The 16,850-nt window shown below is 27.1% G+C and overlaps 1 protein-coding gene across 4 annotated transcripts in view; it reads right to left on the bottom strand.

Moving 5' to 3' along the window:
• The window catches only part of LOC132924228 (cell adhesion molecule Dscam2-like), a 277,463-nt gene that overhangs the window by 74,302 nt on the left and 186,311 nt on the right, over window positions 1-16,850 (bottom strand). For all 4 annotated transcript variants that reach the window (XM_060988402.1, XM_060988401.1, XM_060988403.1 and 1 more), the window contains exon 8: window positions 5,218-5,395. In XM_060988402.1, the coding sequence (XP_060844385.1) occupies window positions 5,218-5,395 (178 nt within the window). The remainder of the gene's footprint in view (window positions 1-5,217; window positions 5,396-16,850) is intronic.

Raw genomic sequence — 16,850 nt, 5'->3', positions numbered from 1 at the left:
TAAATAATATTGGTGATAATAGCATGTAAAATTAATAATATTTTTACTATATCACACATAGTTGTGAATGGTATTTAAATCAAATGCATAATTATAATAAAGTCGTGTCATCAAAATTGATTATAAATTGTGTCGAGTAAGGAGTTATCTCGGTTCCGATTTTCTGAGATATTTTGCCTGTTGTCATTTTAATACTACCGGTTATCCATGATAAGATGATATCATCATTTCGAGGCTCTGGCTGTTTGTCCTGAGGGATTTAGAAACCTGTCGAAGCTGAGATCGTAGGCGAAAAATCTAACGAGCAGATCGAGGTTTTTGTAAAAAAAAATATAATTTAAAACAATGATTTAATTGTTTATCTTACGACTTACAATACTGAATTAAAAAAATAAAACACGTCAATGACCATGGTACTACTTTTTTTTTTTTTGAAAAATATTAATAATTAAATTAAACTTCTCGAGCAGGTACTATAATATTCTTAATAGGTGGATCGAGTATGTCGTTTATTTCTGTCGAATGGTTCTACCAATATAATTATGTGATATTGGACTCCAATATTATATGAGGCATTTTTAAGAATGTGATTTATATCTTTTGCCCAATACCGAGAAAATGGAGACGGTTGTGTGGGACTATATTTAAATATAAATGTTGATAGCAAACAATAAATAAACTTAAATTAAAAAAATAAAATAACGTTGACGGGACGTATGTACTCATTGTAAACAGTACACGTAGACATTTCAGAAACACATAACGACGCCATTAGCAGCAAAATGCTGTAGACAGAAAAATATACCGTTGAAAATAATTACAAAACGGCCAAGGCTTTTACGATACGACTTTCGTAAATTAGTCATCGGCTACTCGAGAACTGCAGACGCGTCAATCACACAGCCCGTCAAACGTATGTGTGCCTATCAGCACTCCAGCAGTATACGTGTTTGTGTGGTCGTCGTCTCGTATACCCATGAGATAGCCACAGTAGCCAGTTAGAACCGTTGCCGTGCTGCGGCGAGTAGAAGAGGAAACACGTCTGACCTTTGACAGATTGCAAATATCGCCAGACGGAGACCCACGGGATCGACGGCAGAAAGATTACATGAGAATTCGGCCAGCTTGAGCGACTTGTCGGTGAACGAACGGGGACGAAATATAGAGGTATCCGAAAAAATAGAAATTGACGAATAAAAAACGAATAAAACAATATAGCAATCGATTATCACTGAAAGCCGCGACCACGCGGTGGTATTGTGATATTTGATTATTATAAATAACAACGTACTATACGAGACAATAAGACAAGAACAAAACATTTATTGTCGAATAACAATACAGCTGTGGCAACCGTGAAAAATTGATGATGCAAAAGAATGATATGATAAAAAAAAAAAAAAAAAATCAATGATTATAAATAATTATTAATCTGTACACTGCGCTTGTTTAACCTATATTTTTAACTATAGATTTCCGTAGTTTCCAACAATTTTCGAAATCCTCAACCCTCGTCCGTTTATATCATTGTACTTGGTTACCCCGCGACAAATTAAGAACAAAATCTAGTTGATATATAATAAATACACAGCTCGCCCTGTTTAATATATTCGTTGGCACGGTATATTACACAAGCGCGATATTCTTAAGCCGCCATAGTGTTAGTCGTCTCTACAATACTATAAAAGCCTCATTTAAGATTCAACACGGAGCGATAAACGTATTTCAATGTAATTACTAATTGAACATTGATATGTATTTATTTTTATGTCTGCCGTCGCTTTTATGTGGTTTCTAGTATAAAATTGCACATTTTAATTAGTCACTCGGGGAAGCAGGGGTGAACACGAAAGGCGATTTGGCAAGTAAGCCGCTATTTCGGATGGTTGAAGCATAATGTAACTCACCATAGATTAAGTCACTGTGAATTTAATAATGATATATCATATTGTATACAAAAATTGATTTTAAAACAAAATGGCCATCTGCAAATATAATTATGTATAATTTATTATTATATATTTATATTATTATTAAAGTAATTTATTAAACTCTATAAAATAATATGGTATAAAAATATATAGGCAATTGCTTAAAACTGATCTAAATATTTTAAAACGTAATTTGGTATAATAAAATAAACTAATAAACGTAATAGTGTTAGAATAAACACATATCTATTAATTAAGTACAATACAAATTACAAAAATAGTGTTGAAATATATTTGTTTAAATATCTATTTTTAATTAATATTTTTAATTTTCGAAAGAACACATACATGAGATCTTGTATTCAATTTTTAAGATTTTTACCTTATCTAAAACTTAATGTTTTATCTAAATTTAAAAAAAATCAATAGCTATAAAATTCAATATTTCTAAATGTCTTCAAATAACTGAAAAAAGAGTCTAATTATTAATATTTTGAAAATGCTGATATAAACATTTAATGGAGTATCTATGTGTATTGTTTATTTTAATTATAATTATTGGAATATAAGAAAATCAATTTTGTCAAAAATTGTTTGAAAGATTTTAGTCCAAAACTTTATCTCTCTCAGCTTAAAATAAAATTAACTGATAATTGTACATAATAATTTATATATTATGTTTAAATGTAAATATATAATTTAAAATAAATGCTCATTGTTTGACCATTTTAGAACTTAAATATTTGTTTGGAATCATGTTTACAAAAAAAAAAAAAAAGGAAAATGCAAATAAATGATTTCCAAAAAAAATAAGGTATACTGCACCTGTGCAAACCTTATACATATAAAATAACAAACAACGTTATAACGAATGCGATTCTTTGGTAATGATGGGCATACAAATTATAATTACAATTTAACGAACTGAAACTGGCATATTAAGAATTTCCAATTTTCTAAAACTCATTTCATACTATACAAGTGCTGTTTGAATTTTTTTCTTTACAAATAATAATAAATCGGATGGGTTTCTAGTAGAGTGCAGAATATAATATCATTTAATACGGCCGCGTGTGAGTAAACATTCCGCATTAAATACGAATTCACCTCTACGAGGGCATCGCGCAATGCATTCGTTTCAAATAAATGTTATTCACGGTGCAATTAAAACTGTGATATTGTGGACACGACAACTATGACACACAGAACCGTTCTCGAACACCACGGCTCGTCGTCGCCGGATTCGATGAAACGCGATCATTTTTATTTTTTTACAAAATTCTATTACCGGGTTTTGTGTTTAACGTGTATATATTATTATTAAATAGGTAATGTGCATATATTATATATGCATAAATGATAGTACACGATATACCTACGATATATGTCTCGGTGTATATAACCGGTAAAAAATAACCGTATTGGATAAATTAGCTATAAAAGTTCGATGTGGGTATGCATCGGGGTAACGGTAATATATTACCCCGGCTGATTTACTATTAATAGTAACCCTACTCAGATATTATAAATTTATAATATAAAGGTTATAACCGACGGTTTCGAGAGTAAACGATAAAAAAAAAAACCCGCACTAGAAAGCTTTGATTTTTAGAAATGGTTTACCGATATTTAGAACGAAATAATTTGAAAAGTGTACTTCAATCGAATGCAATGTATATACGAGCAACGGTACATATTATAGTATAACCGATACAAAATCAAATATAATACAAAAATAATATATTTATAGATAATATTATTATATCTGACCGTAATGAAAACGTATACGTGTACTCCCGTCGAATCATCATCAATCACAATTTTTATCTTTATAGTTTGGATAATATACGAAATAAACGGAATTAAAGTACCCAACAATATAATATTAGCCGATGGATTTTTCAGACGAATTATCACTCAAAAAATCAGGGTGACGACGGGACATTGTACAGTGCACGGGGGTTTTGACGTGCCAAATGTCTACGAAAAGTAAACGCGCTGTTACTACTCAAAATGCATCTGTCAGTAGTCAGTATCGTCGTCGTTTTTCGGGGCGAAGAGCGAACGGACCAAAACGAACTATACAATTATCGAGTCTTAACACGCCATCATACACGTCGTCGTAGAGTCGGTTTGATAACACAAACAGTACGAACGATTGTGACCGGTGTACATTATAGTCGATCCGCAATAGACACTACTGATTATTATATTATTGTCACCGCCGTCGACTGCGAACTGCCTACTTTCGGGCAGTACACATTCCGCGGGACGTATTTCACACGAAACGGTTCTCAAAGACCGCGTACCAGGGAGATTTCCATTCGATTATGGTTTCTGCAATTAGCATATTTCGTGCGGACAACGACAAAGGAGACGGATAAATCATTATTTCAACTATACGACGGATCGTGGTTTTCAGTCGTAGACCAAACGACTCGGGAGCGACAATACGATTCGGGTACGTTTTAGTTCTTACTACAGCACCATAATATTGTAATCATATTATATTGTATGTACGTCATACTATCAGATTACCGGGCGTTATAAACGTATCGTGCTAGTGTTTTATAAAATATTTAAAATAAATAATATCGAATACGGGTTTTTGGAAATAAATAATTTCGGCGACAAAGAAATTATAGACTAACGAAATAAAAGATGGATACGCTGCTGCCTATAGTTAGTAGTGCCACACGAAAATTTAATTTGGATATATTTTGGTAAGGCCCTAGACCGCATATTTTTACTAACTATTTCTTGAATTATTGGAAATAGTGCGAGAGAAAAGAAATTTAATTGGTGGGCTCGCTAATCATACTGAATTATTTTATGTCAAAGCGAAAGCTAGTGGATTTTTACTAGCCAAATGGGCGTTTTAATTATACATTTTTTATAGAGATTATTTTTGTTATACGCTAAGAAGCAGAGACAATATTTTGATGAAAAAACGTTTACTAAATCACATAAAATGTTGATATCGTGATAGACTACAGACATAATATTTATTAAGAAATGCGCGAATTAAATGTGTATTTTATTTTGTGTGTTAGTCTATTTGAACTTCTTACCGGAATGGTTGTTAAAAATAAGTTAAAATATTCTCTCAAGTTTTATATTTCGATACTATATCTCTATAGATCATATACATGGTGAATATTGTTTTATATTTTAAATAATATGAGACGAAATTGAAATTAAACTAAATTTTAAATAATTATTTATCATAATTATTATATGATTATAATATTGTGTTGTAATCGGTTACTTATAGATTTTTACTCACCGCTTAGCCTGAGTTCAGCGAATGAATGTGCCATTTCATTGTTCAGCTTATTAGTGACCACACACTGGTACATGCCTTGATCATCTTTTTGAACGGAATCAACGTTCAGTGTGTAAGTGGGTGGTGTTGATGAACTGGACTTACGAGGTACACCATCTTTCAACCAGGTCACAATTTGCTATATTAAACAAAAAATTAATTAATTGTTATAAAATTATAATAATTAAAAATAATTAATTCGTGTAAAATATATAAATAAAACTAAAAGTATTAAATATTAAATATATAACGTAAATATTGTATTTATTTTGTAAGACTATTGAGGTGTTATAAGTTATTACTTATTATTGACAATATGGACTGATCTTATCAAAAAAAATTTAAAAAACTCAATATCATAATACATTATACAAATTTTCTACTATCAAATTCTAACCATATTAACCTATTCCCTCACAATTTGTCTACAATTGGTGCCATTCTCGTATTGTTAAATGTGTATTTATTTCTTATTCAATCATCAACAATAATTTCATACTTGACTTCATGGCATCATTATCTAAGCTACACCCACTCCATGTTCCATTTATTTTCCATTGTCCAATATTTCGATTCATAGTACGTAACTGTCCTCGCACATTTCACAACTGTTTTATAAAAACTAACTTTTAATTTTAACGGCATTATCTTGTCACACACAACATTTGATGATTCTTTCTATTCCGTCCATTCTTATGTTCTTATTCTTAAAATGTTTACAATGTCTAATAAAAAATGATTTATTTTTCGTAATTCCGCAAAGAGTAAAATTTGAAATTTAGAACCCTAATAAAAAGTAATAATGTCACAAAGGTCGAATATATTGCGTAAAACAGTTTTTTAGGTTATTAAAAATTAATTATTACAGCCTTGCATAAAAACAACAGTGACACAAACGTACATTAGAAATAATAATTAAATACATATATCGTAATAAAAGCTAAAATATAAATGTGTTTTTCTGTTTGGCCGTTCCATCATAAAATCGTGGTTGCATTCATTACGTTTTATAAATGGATTTGAAATTGAATGGCTTACTTTGATATACTTGTATTCTGAATAATAATAACAATACTGTATTATATCAAATTATTATTATTATTATTATACTGTAGCAAAAAAAAAAAAATTTATAAGAGGTGGGAATTCTAAAAAGTTATCAAATATGCAAGTAGAATATCTCACAAACAAAATTAATTTTCTTGTAATTTAAATACCCAAAAAAGAAAAAAAAAATAATTATCTACACAACATTTAAAAGCATATATTTTACATTATTTTAGTACATTTTTTTTAATTTAACACTTTACCCTTGTTAACACGTGGTTTAGAATGTAAAACTTTTGAAAACTTTATGGATAAAGTTTACTTTTAACCTTAGTAGTACCTAATTAAAATTGAAAAAAATAGAATTTAAAAGTTAATTTCAATCATTTAATTTTAAATTATAAATGATTCAACTTCAACATATTAAATATACTCGAGTAGTATTTAATAATTGTATTTGTATTGATCTTGTGTATAGTTTTGTTTGATATATTATGTGTACATTGTAACTATATATTTGACTATATTATGTTTTGGGTGATCGCCGATTGTGTTTATCCGTATTAAATATAAATGATTCCTTTAACAACGACGCTTATTATAGCTGGTTCAGTATTGAACGAACAATATAAGAACTGAATGCGGTACGTGAAGCTGCCACGTGCCGTCTAACGGTAAACAACAATAATAATAATAATAATAATTACGATAATGATATAGCACACTAAGTAATATGTATCTGTTGAATAATAACGATGAAGATGATAATACGATTCGACTCGATTCAATCGAGTAATATTATACGATGGTATTTATATATGACCTCATTATATTTAATATTGTAATTATTACCCATATCGTTTATTATTGTGTGCGGTAATAATGTAACTACGACGTCATATCATTGTACTCGTGTGGCGCGTTCGGTTTATTGCGAATTGAATGTCCAAGACTACGTGATGTTCGAACCGATATTGCGTTTGAAATAATATTGTTTCTACGAGCTCCGTGATATTTTTTTATTCGGTCGGGCCAAAAATAAATTGTCACACAATTATTGAAACCTCGATCACACATAAAAATATTGCTCAGTCTAAAACGTCTTTTCACTCGTGACAATCCAAAGAGAACGTTTTAACTGTTCCAAGCTCCTTAAACCGCGTGGGAATGTGGTAAACAAGATTATAATACATGTATATACTATTTAATTTATTTATAGAAAATACGTCACGCGTGGGTGGCATTTAGCAATTTTTTTTTCAGATACAGTAAACGAAATCCATGTTTCGATAAATTTTACTGTACTTTGTTATATTAAGGTAACATGCGATCGTGTGTATGAGCTTATCGACAGAAATAATAGAAAGTCGATGCGGGACATGTAAGGACATGTACTACAAAGCCGGCTTTAAATAAATGGGAATAAGTGTGTAAGCCGATTATTTCACCTTTTCCCGTGACGTCAATACAGATTACTGCCTATTAGATTGTCGTCGTCGTCGTACTTTTGGTGTTCGTACGATCGAACGAAACGATAATAACAATTTGTTTTTGTTATTAATAATGTGATATGACGACTCTGTGGAAAATCATTGCATAATAATAATATTACACAACATATATTATAATACGCGTTCTTAGACTCGTTTCTCGTAACACCTGATATTATGACGTATAATGGCGATATTGAATATAAATAGAAATCGATATAATATAGTGTACTTACTACTTATTATATGATTCGCATTCGTACGGTAAATGAATAGACTCGGGTAACTGATTGTAATATTATAACACTGTGTGTTATACGGGAAATGGCGATTATCACTGTATAGTCGATACTATCGTTACATTACGATTGCAGGGCTTTAAAGTTATTATACCTAATTCGTGTAGGTATCTAGATTACCGTTTGCCGTTTGGTATAATATATAGTATATAGAAATTATTACGTAGTATAAATAGTATCCGATACGAGACACCGTTTCAAAGTGAATAAGGCAATCGGTGAGAATAAACATTTTTTAGTCATTCGTATGCATAGCTCAGGACTAACATAATATCCGAATTTTTTATCGGTACCAACTGCAGTCGCTCACTAAATAACGCCGTGCACGCATCACATTAATGTTTGTTCAAATAGAATAATTAAAATATTTTTAATATTGTGAAGGTATATAATAATATTGTTGTCGATGAATAGATTTCGTCTTGTTTAGCAATTCTTCTTTGCCACTATTTATGACATTTATTGTATCTGTTAACTTAATCTAATGATTTATCATTGTTATATAATAATGTATATTTTACATGGTTAGTCACGTGTTTCATTTCACATTCATTCTATATTATCAAGGACTTCCATCATATAATATTGCATTTACATTCCTTAAAGAAATTTATAATAATTATAACAATAATTCTACGGCCTGCTAATCTCGTTTTTTTTTTTTTTTTTTGATCCACGCGTTGTTACCAGGACAGGTCATCAATAAAATAAAATATATATTACAATATTATTTCAATATACGTTATACTGTACTCCGTATAATTAAGTGTCTTGTATAATATTATATTTACATATAAAATATCCTCTAATATTTCCCCGTTTGGTATATTATATTAATCTGTCACTGTTACATCGTATCAGGGATAGAAAACGTTTTAATTGCTACCTACCGCGTTTATTTAGTTTCTGATTTATATGTACCTATAGCTAAATACTATGTGATAAAATACATGGGTTTGAATATCATTTGAGGAGTGTCATATTTTTATGTGACAATATTATACTCTTTTTTTTTTTGTTAATGCAAGAAACATCCATTTAACAGTAAACTTTATAAGGTGTATAATTGTTTTAAAAATTAAATTAAATCTACATTTAAATTTAAACGAGTTTCCAAATGTTTATCTTTATGTAAAAAATAATAATACAACGCAACCGCGAGAAAAGTGTATTATTTTTTCAATATTCAAAACTGTTAATGAGATTAACGAATAAAAATGAAATGAGTAAGTACTTTTCAAAATATACATACGATTAGTAATATTTATCACAACAATTTGATTTAATATTTCTATAAAAAATATTTATTCTCTTTTAAACTTAATTCACCTTTCGACTGTCATTATAATATATAAATAATATATTAATGTGTTGTGTTACATCATCGGTGATTACTAACTGTGTTCCACGAAATACTTAAAAACTTATTATAGTTCTAACAACTTTTAGACATCACCTGCTGGTTAAATGTTCCCGACATCCCATTTGTTAGACTTAGCGTAACTGAATTATGTCAATGATAGATTTAAATTTAATTGTATAGATATATTTTTAGATTCTGGCGAATAACATTGTTTATTTATTTTTGTTTTGTTTAATACTCCCATCGATAGCGCTGTCCATTGGGAGTGAATTATATATATTTATTTACATAGAATTTACATAATACATCGTTAACAAATACACATATGAAATACTAAATTTATTTGACTAAATGGTTAAGTGGAGCTATACAATTGTTTGGTGTTAATTTATATTGAAAAATAATGTGATTATGGTCTGGATAGAGTTAGAGTCCTAACTATCTAATATTGTGTAACAAAAATACCCACACTTAATACACAATAGGCGATATGGCATTTTTTTTAAAAAAAATTATAAGTATAAACATTAAGTATTAATATTTATTATTGTTAAATGTTTCGATTGATATCGAGGTTTTCGTAGTTTTAACAAAACAAAAACAATAAATGATTATTAATATTATAGATTTAAAAATAAAATAATCTTTAAAATGTAAATTTAAATATTTATATATATAATATATATATATATGATATATTTATAAAATATTGCATGTTTAACCAATTAATGTAAGTAAATATCTAAGTATTATATTAAATTTTGTACTTACATATCTCAATCCAAAATAAAACATAATATAAATTTAAAAAGTACGTGTTATCCAGATTTATGTTTATACAAATTTAGCATTTGTATTTATTATGATATTAAATATTGTTTTTTCTGTCTACTTGATATTTTATATTTTGGTGTCTATTTGAAAATATTGCATTTTACATATTCTAATGATATGATACCTTATACCTGTGAAATATAAGACAAGTAAAATAAAATATCAGTCTTTTCACACTCGTACCTATATGAATATTTTGATAATATGAATCCATGTTAATACTAAGAGGTAAGTGTCCTACGGAATTGGAACCAATATTTTTTTTAGATGTACCGAATTTATTATAATATGAGTTTATTTATTTAAAACAAAAAATAAATATATATTTCAAGAACAAATTATTGTATAATATTTCTAATGCCACAAAAAAAATGTGTTTTAACTAGTTAAACATAATACCTTTTATTATTCAAATCAATAAAAATTGGATATGTTGGATTTCTTATTTTATATTTTTAGATCCTACCTATTGATTGTAATCAAAAAATTATATTATAAATGAAGCAATATTAAATACCGAAAAAATGAAATGATTTGAATTTATTTTTATTTTTATTTATTATTTTAGAAATGTTCGACAAAACTGAAATAAATCTCCAATTAGTTATTACATGTTTGTCATATTTTCTGTATCTATATTTATAATTATTGCTTAATGTTCAAAATCGACAAAAAAAAAAAATTATTAAAGCTTAAAAAACGAGTTACATTAATAATAAATCTTATAAAGGGATCTAAAAGTATATGCAGAAATGTTTTTTATATTTTCTTATAAGAACCAAATTAAGAACGAAACATTCATTTAAATAAAGGAGCTTAACTGAATAAAATAGTGTGCAAAATCTACAAATTTCTCTGACACATTTGGATTTTTTTTCTGACAGAAAAAATATTTACTTAATTAACACGAATAAAAAATTGTTTAAGCTTTAATAAAAATGGTTTAGAAGTACAAATAAATTGGGATAAAATATCTATGTTTAACTTGAATATATTTTTAACAACACTATAAAGTTATGAAAATAATGGAGTTATTTTATTCAACGTGACATTATCACGACATTTCCTAGTATTAAGATTATCTTAAAAATAATAAAAATTTGCTCGTAAATGCTATTATATTATAAAGATTTGTTTCTGTATAATAAAAAAAAAATATATTTATTTATTATTATAAAAGCATTATAATCTGAAACAATGTATTGACAATACGAATTAACATTATTTATATATAACAGAAAATATTCCGAAATATCCGGACTCCATAATCGAACAATTTAATAACAAATCAATTTTAAAATCGCATAATATACTATATAATAAATTTATTATGCTCATCATATATTATCATCATGTATCTAAACATTGCGGATACAGGATGATACGTGCCTTAATACGTAAACCGGATACACATTCTCACAGGTGTTAATGAATTTTTTTTTTATTATTGCAATAAAAATATATCGTAATCGGTTAGTGAGAAACTAGTAAAGTTTCGTGTTTACACATTATATGAGCTTATGAATATTGGACTTTATAAAATATCGTTTCAACCGAAAATGTCTAATAAACCAGGGATATAAAACAAAGATCTTTTCGTGACAATATTTACTCGATCGAACGTTTTATATTCCGGGTTACATTATCCGAAACAATTTTACAAAGAAAAACTAATAAGCAACCATGTTGTACACAGGTACTTAGAATTTTATGTGCTGTATTTAATAATACATTTTATCGACATGCTCACAAAAGTATGTAAACATTGTGATATGCTTAACTACGTCTATTATCCTGTAAGAAAATATTTAATCATTAATGTTGTTATCATTATTGTTTTACAATATCCGTGTTATGCAATCTTGATACCAATATACGTATTAATCAAACATATTTCTGGTTGTATGTTCTTTATCAAGTAAATTGCAATTTTTTACAAAGCTTAATAAAAAATTGTAAAATATTATTTTTTGTATAAACTTTTAAAGGCAATAAAACATAATTACCGGTTATAACAAATCATTACTATTTCTGTATATTATCTTCTACTATATCTTAGAAAATCATATAGGGGCAATAATATTTAAGTTTAAGTTTATTTTTTATAGCTTTTTGTCTTTTTAATACAATAATTAAACAATTGTAATAACAAGAACCTGACCGTTTGTAAAATACTTAGAAAACATTTATTAGCTCTTTTATCTAAACTTTTTGAAACATTTCAATTCACTAATGTCTAATTCACACATGACTGGTACAACTATGTTCTTTTAGCATATGTTTTAGAAGATGTTGTGACTTTTTAAATTTAATTGTCGACGTTTCAATTGCTAATTTAACAACTATTTATATCTATACTATATCCTTATTATATTCTTAGTTTTAATAATTTACGGGTTTTAAATTATATCTAAAAATTCAAAAATTGTGTTATTTAAATAATCTACAGTTTTCTGTTAAATAAATTATAGGTAAATGAATTGAATTTTACAAATCAACGTTCTAAAAGTGTATTGACACATTGGGCGGCCAACTTCACGGAACCGATATTTGGGCTTTTAGAATTCAATCAATTATCAAATTTTAAGGAACCTTGTAGTTGGTATGTTATAATACAATTATATTTGTGTGTGACCACGCTTCACGCTTAAGTATTTTCAGTCGTATTATGGTGAACGATCTATACAACACACAATTCAAATTTAATTTGAGAGATGATAGAATATTGTTTATTCTTATGTGAACTGAAAGGATTTCACTATGTATATCTTTGACGTTGTACTATAACATAATCTCCAACTTGAATTAATTTATCGTATATTTGGACTATGTAAACGAATAAATTAAACTACATAAGTACATTCCACGATAAACGATATTAAAATAATTTTATTTATTTCAATTATTTTAATTTTTTTATTATACTAAAAATATAATCATAAATATTTGAAAATACTGCATTGACCATTCATATTGCAAGTAGGTAGGTATATCATGGTGTTTTAAATTATTAAACATTATTTTCTTGCCCATTTAAATATTTTTTTTGTGTTATTTTAACGAATAATTTAGATGTGAAATTTATCAAGTAGATAGGTAGGTATGTATGGTTTTTCTAAAATATTTCAATTGCTTACTATAATAGTTATCTTATTTACAGTAATTTTGTATCGGAAAATATTTGGATTTAATTATATTGACTAATGAGTATATTTCAAAGTAATTACTTTAAAATTATATCAGTGTTTGATGCCATGTTAGTATTCCACAAAACGAAAATTAATTTTATTCTTTTAAATTCATGTAGGTATATGAATAGTAGAAGTTCATAGCGTAACACTTTTATTGATGTTTTAATATAATTTCAAAATTAGAATACATTTGGAAATTATTCAAACATTCAATTCTTTGATTTTGCGTAGGTTTTAACTCTATTCTGTCTTACAGCAGTCTACTAAATGGTTATAATTGATTTTTTACGAAAAACACAAAATATTTGCAAGTTAGTAAAGATTTATTGTGTTTGAAATAACCATTCACACTAAAATGTTATTCAATTAAATAATTAAATTTAAACTCAAAAATCTTACATTTTACAAAACAGCAAAACGCGAAATTATTCCGTCTACAACTGTAACAAATTTAAAAGATAATTTTTTATAAGTTATGTTCATCAGATGTTTAACAATTTTGCTTAATCCTCTGATTTTAAGTTTTAACTGTTTATCTTTTATTGATATTCAGATTTATGCATCACATGTAGAAAAATAGTAGATAATAATGTTACTTAATAACATTATGCAAACCCGACATGAAGACATCGGGAAGAAAATGGTTAATAATTTTCCGTAATATCAAAACTTACAATATGTTTACGCTGTGATAGAAAATTGGCATAATGTTTTAGTATTTTGGGTATATTAAATATATATCTATCTGAATTTTCCTTGTGCAAGAAATATAAACAATATACTGGATTTATATTATAATAGCGAGGTATATTGAGTGATACTTAAAATACTAAATTATGGAATACTGTTTAATATATTGGTTATAAATACAATCATAAATGTAATCATATTTTTTTTTTTTTTTTAGTCAAAAATATAACTTAAAATATTTATGTTTAGAATATTATTAAAGCATTATTTACAACGGGCAGTGTCCAGACGAACATAATAATGCAACAACAATACATATTTATACAATACAATAATTAGTAATTACTGACCACTGCCGTGGAGTTACTTGCATTTCATAAGTCATAACCTACACTGAAATATGATTTTTTTATTCCAGAATAATAATAATTATTAATATATATTTATTTATAAAAGACAATTTATTATTTTATAATTTTGCACAACATTTATGTACATTGAACAATACATTTTTCAAAAATGTATTTATTTTTATTGATAGAATAATTATTATACGATTAATTTTACATCCTTTTCTCCTATTTCACAATAAGTGTTTTGTTTTATTTTATTTTTAAAAACGTGAGCATTGAGCATACCTTAAGGCTATAATGATATACTACGAACGTTGCGTTTCCGGTATAGCACTTGGGATGCACTTGCGTGAAATATACGAGTTTTCAGCTTCGGTTTCCCAACACGAAAAATAAAAAAAAAAAAAAAAAATATAAAATGTATAATATATTAAAAAAAATAAAAATAATAATAATAATAAAATTGAAATTGATTCTTTTGTCCCTCGGCAAAAAAACTGTGCGCAAGTGCGAATAGAACTGTATACAATATTATATAGTCTATGATTGGGGTTGGAAAAAAATGTATAGGTATAAACAGAAAGACCCCTTTGCTATAAATTCGTTTTCTGCACCCGTGCGTAAAACATCGAAAGCGCACTCAGGTTTTTTTTTTTTTTAAAGACCGCGAGTGGCCCAATACCCGTATAATACGTTATATATCCACGTGTAGTGTTTTCTCTCTCACTCGTTTTTTTTCGCTGAAACAAAGACATAAGATTTATTTACCGACATTCGTTGCTTTTTCCGTGGTTGTATACTATCGTTATATCTCGTTCAATGATATTTAACGCGCGCGTACGTAGATTCAAAGTATCGCGTGTGTTTAGATACCCGGAAAGATACCGTACGGCACGGGTGTCTAGACGAGATAATTTTGATTTCTTATTTATCTTGGTTATCTTATTTGCAATTAGTTTTGTGGTAATAGATAACAAAATAATTTAAAAAAGGATTTAAATAAATAATAATAATAATAATACATATCCATCGATATTGTAACTGCAGTCGCTATATATATGATGCACAATCGTGGTTTTTATTGCCACTTTATTAGACCCCTAACCCATCATAAATTCCTAATTAATTATATGCCGTCGAATGCATTTTTGACAGGAGAAACACTCTTACCAGCGTTATAACACTATAATATTTACTGATTATCGTTCATTTGATAACTACACTCTATCACTTAGTTATTATCAATATATATTTTATACTCACTCGAAAATTCTGAAAAAATAATCTAGCGATGAAAAACTCTCGGAATTGATTTGTCATTTATAAGAAAAATTAAAACGTTGAAGAGTTTTAATAACATTTTACCTATAATATTATATATCAGTACCAAAAGACTAATAACTAGATGAATTGTATTGTGTAAGCATGTGAGAAAATAATAATATAATATGAAAATATAAATACAATTCATACTATGTACAATAAATATAAATATACTATATCTTCGTTTAAATTCAAAGTTTAATCAACGCAAAACCACAATTTATTTTTGTAAAATATTTTACACATAAAAATACGTTACTAAATTTATTCATTTTTTTCGTTAGGTATTTCAAAAATTCTTTCTCTTTTCAGATTTTAATAATTATATAGATTTACATTAGATAAATTAAAGATGTTAACTCTTAACCAAAGATGAAAATTTCATCATACGCTTATAGCATTTTTACATACTACTTATGTTTGTTTTCTTAGTTAACTACTTTTTTGAGAAATGCATTTCAAAATATTAAATAAATATTTTCTATTCTCATTCGTTTAGATTTGAATTATCTTAAAATACGATATTCAAGTCATTTTCAAATAATTGGTTATCGAAGGTCTTAAAGTGATGTCCTATGGAAAATGTAAAAGTACTAAAAACTTACCGTCGCATTATGTAAACATATATATTTTATATATATTATCTATAATAATAAAATGAAAAACGGCTAATCGCTTAGGACTTCCAATTCCGATTTTTTGCATTATTTAATGGAAATCTAAGATACTCAATTCCCAGTCAATTTATTGTGTAAAAAAATGATTTTTATTTAAAATGTATTCTTTTTTTTATTCCATACAATCTATTTACAGAAATATTAGTTTACAATATTATCATAATGTACATTTAATTTTTATTGACTCAAATATTATATTAATTTTAAAAATCTAAGAAATTACTGTAATACATATACTTAGAATACGGACTCATAACCTAAGTTGTGTATCTAAATAAGCTGTGACTTAATATCTATATTAAGTATTAGAATGCATGAAAAATTTAC

This window comes from Rhopalosiphum padi, chromosome 3 (genome assembly GCF_020882245.1).
Source record: "Rhopalosiphum padi isolate XX-2018 chromosome 3, ASM2088224v1, whole genome shotgun sequence".
Taxonomy (NCBI): Eukaryota; Metazoa; Arthropoda; class Insecta; order Hemiptera; family Aphididae; genus Rhopalosiphum; species Rhopalosiphum padi.
This window is presented reverse-complemented; position numbering and strand designations above follow the sequence as displayed.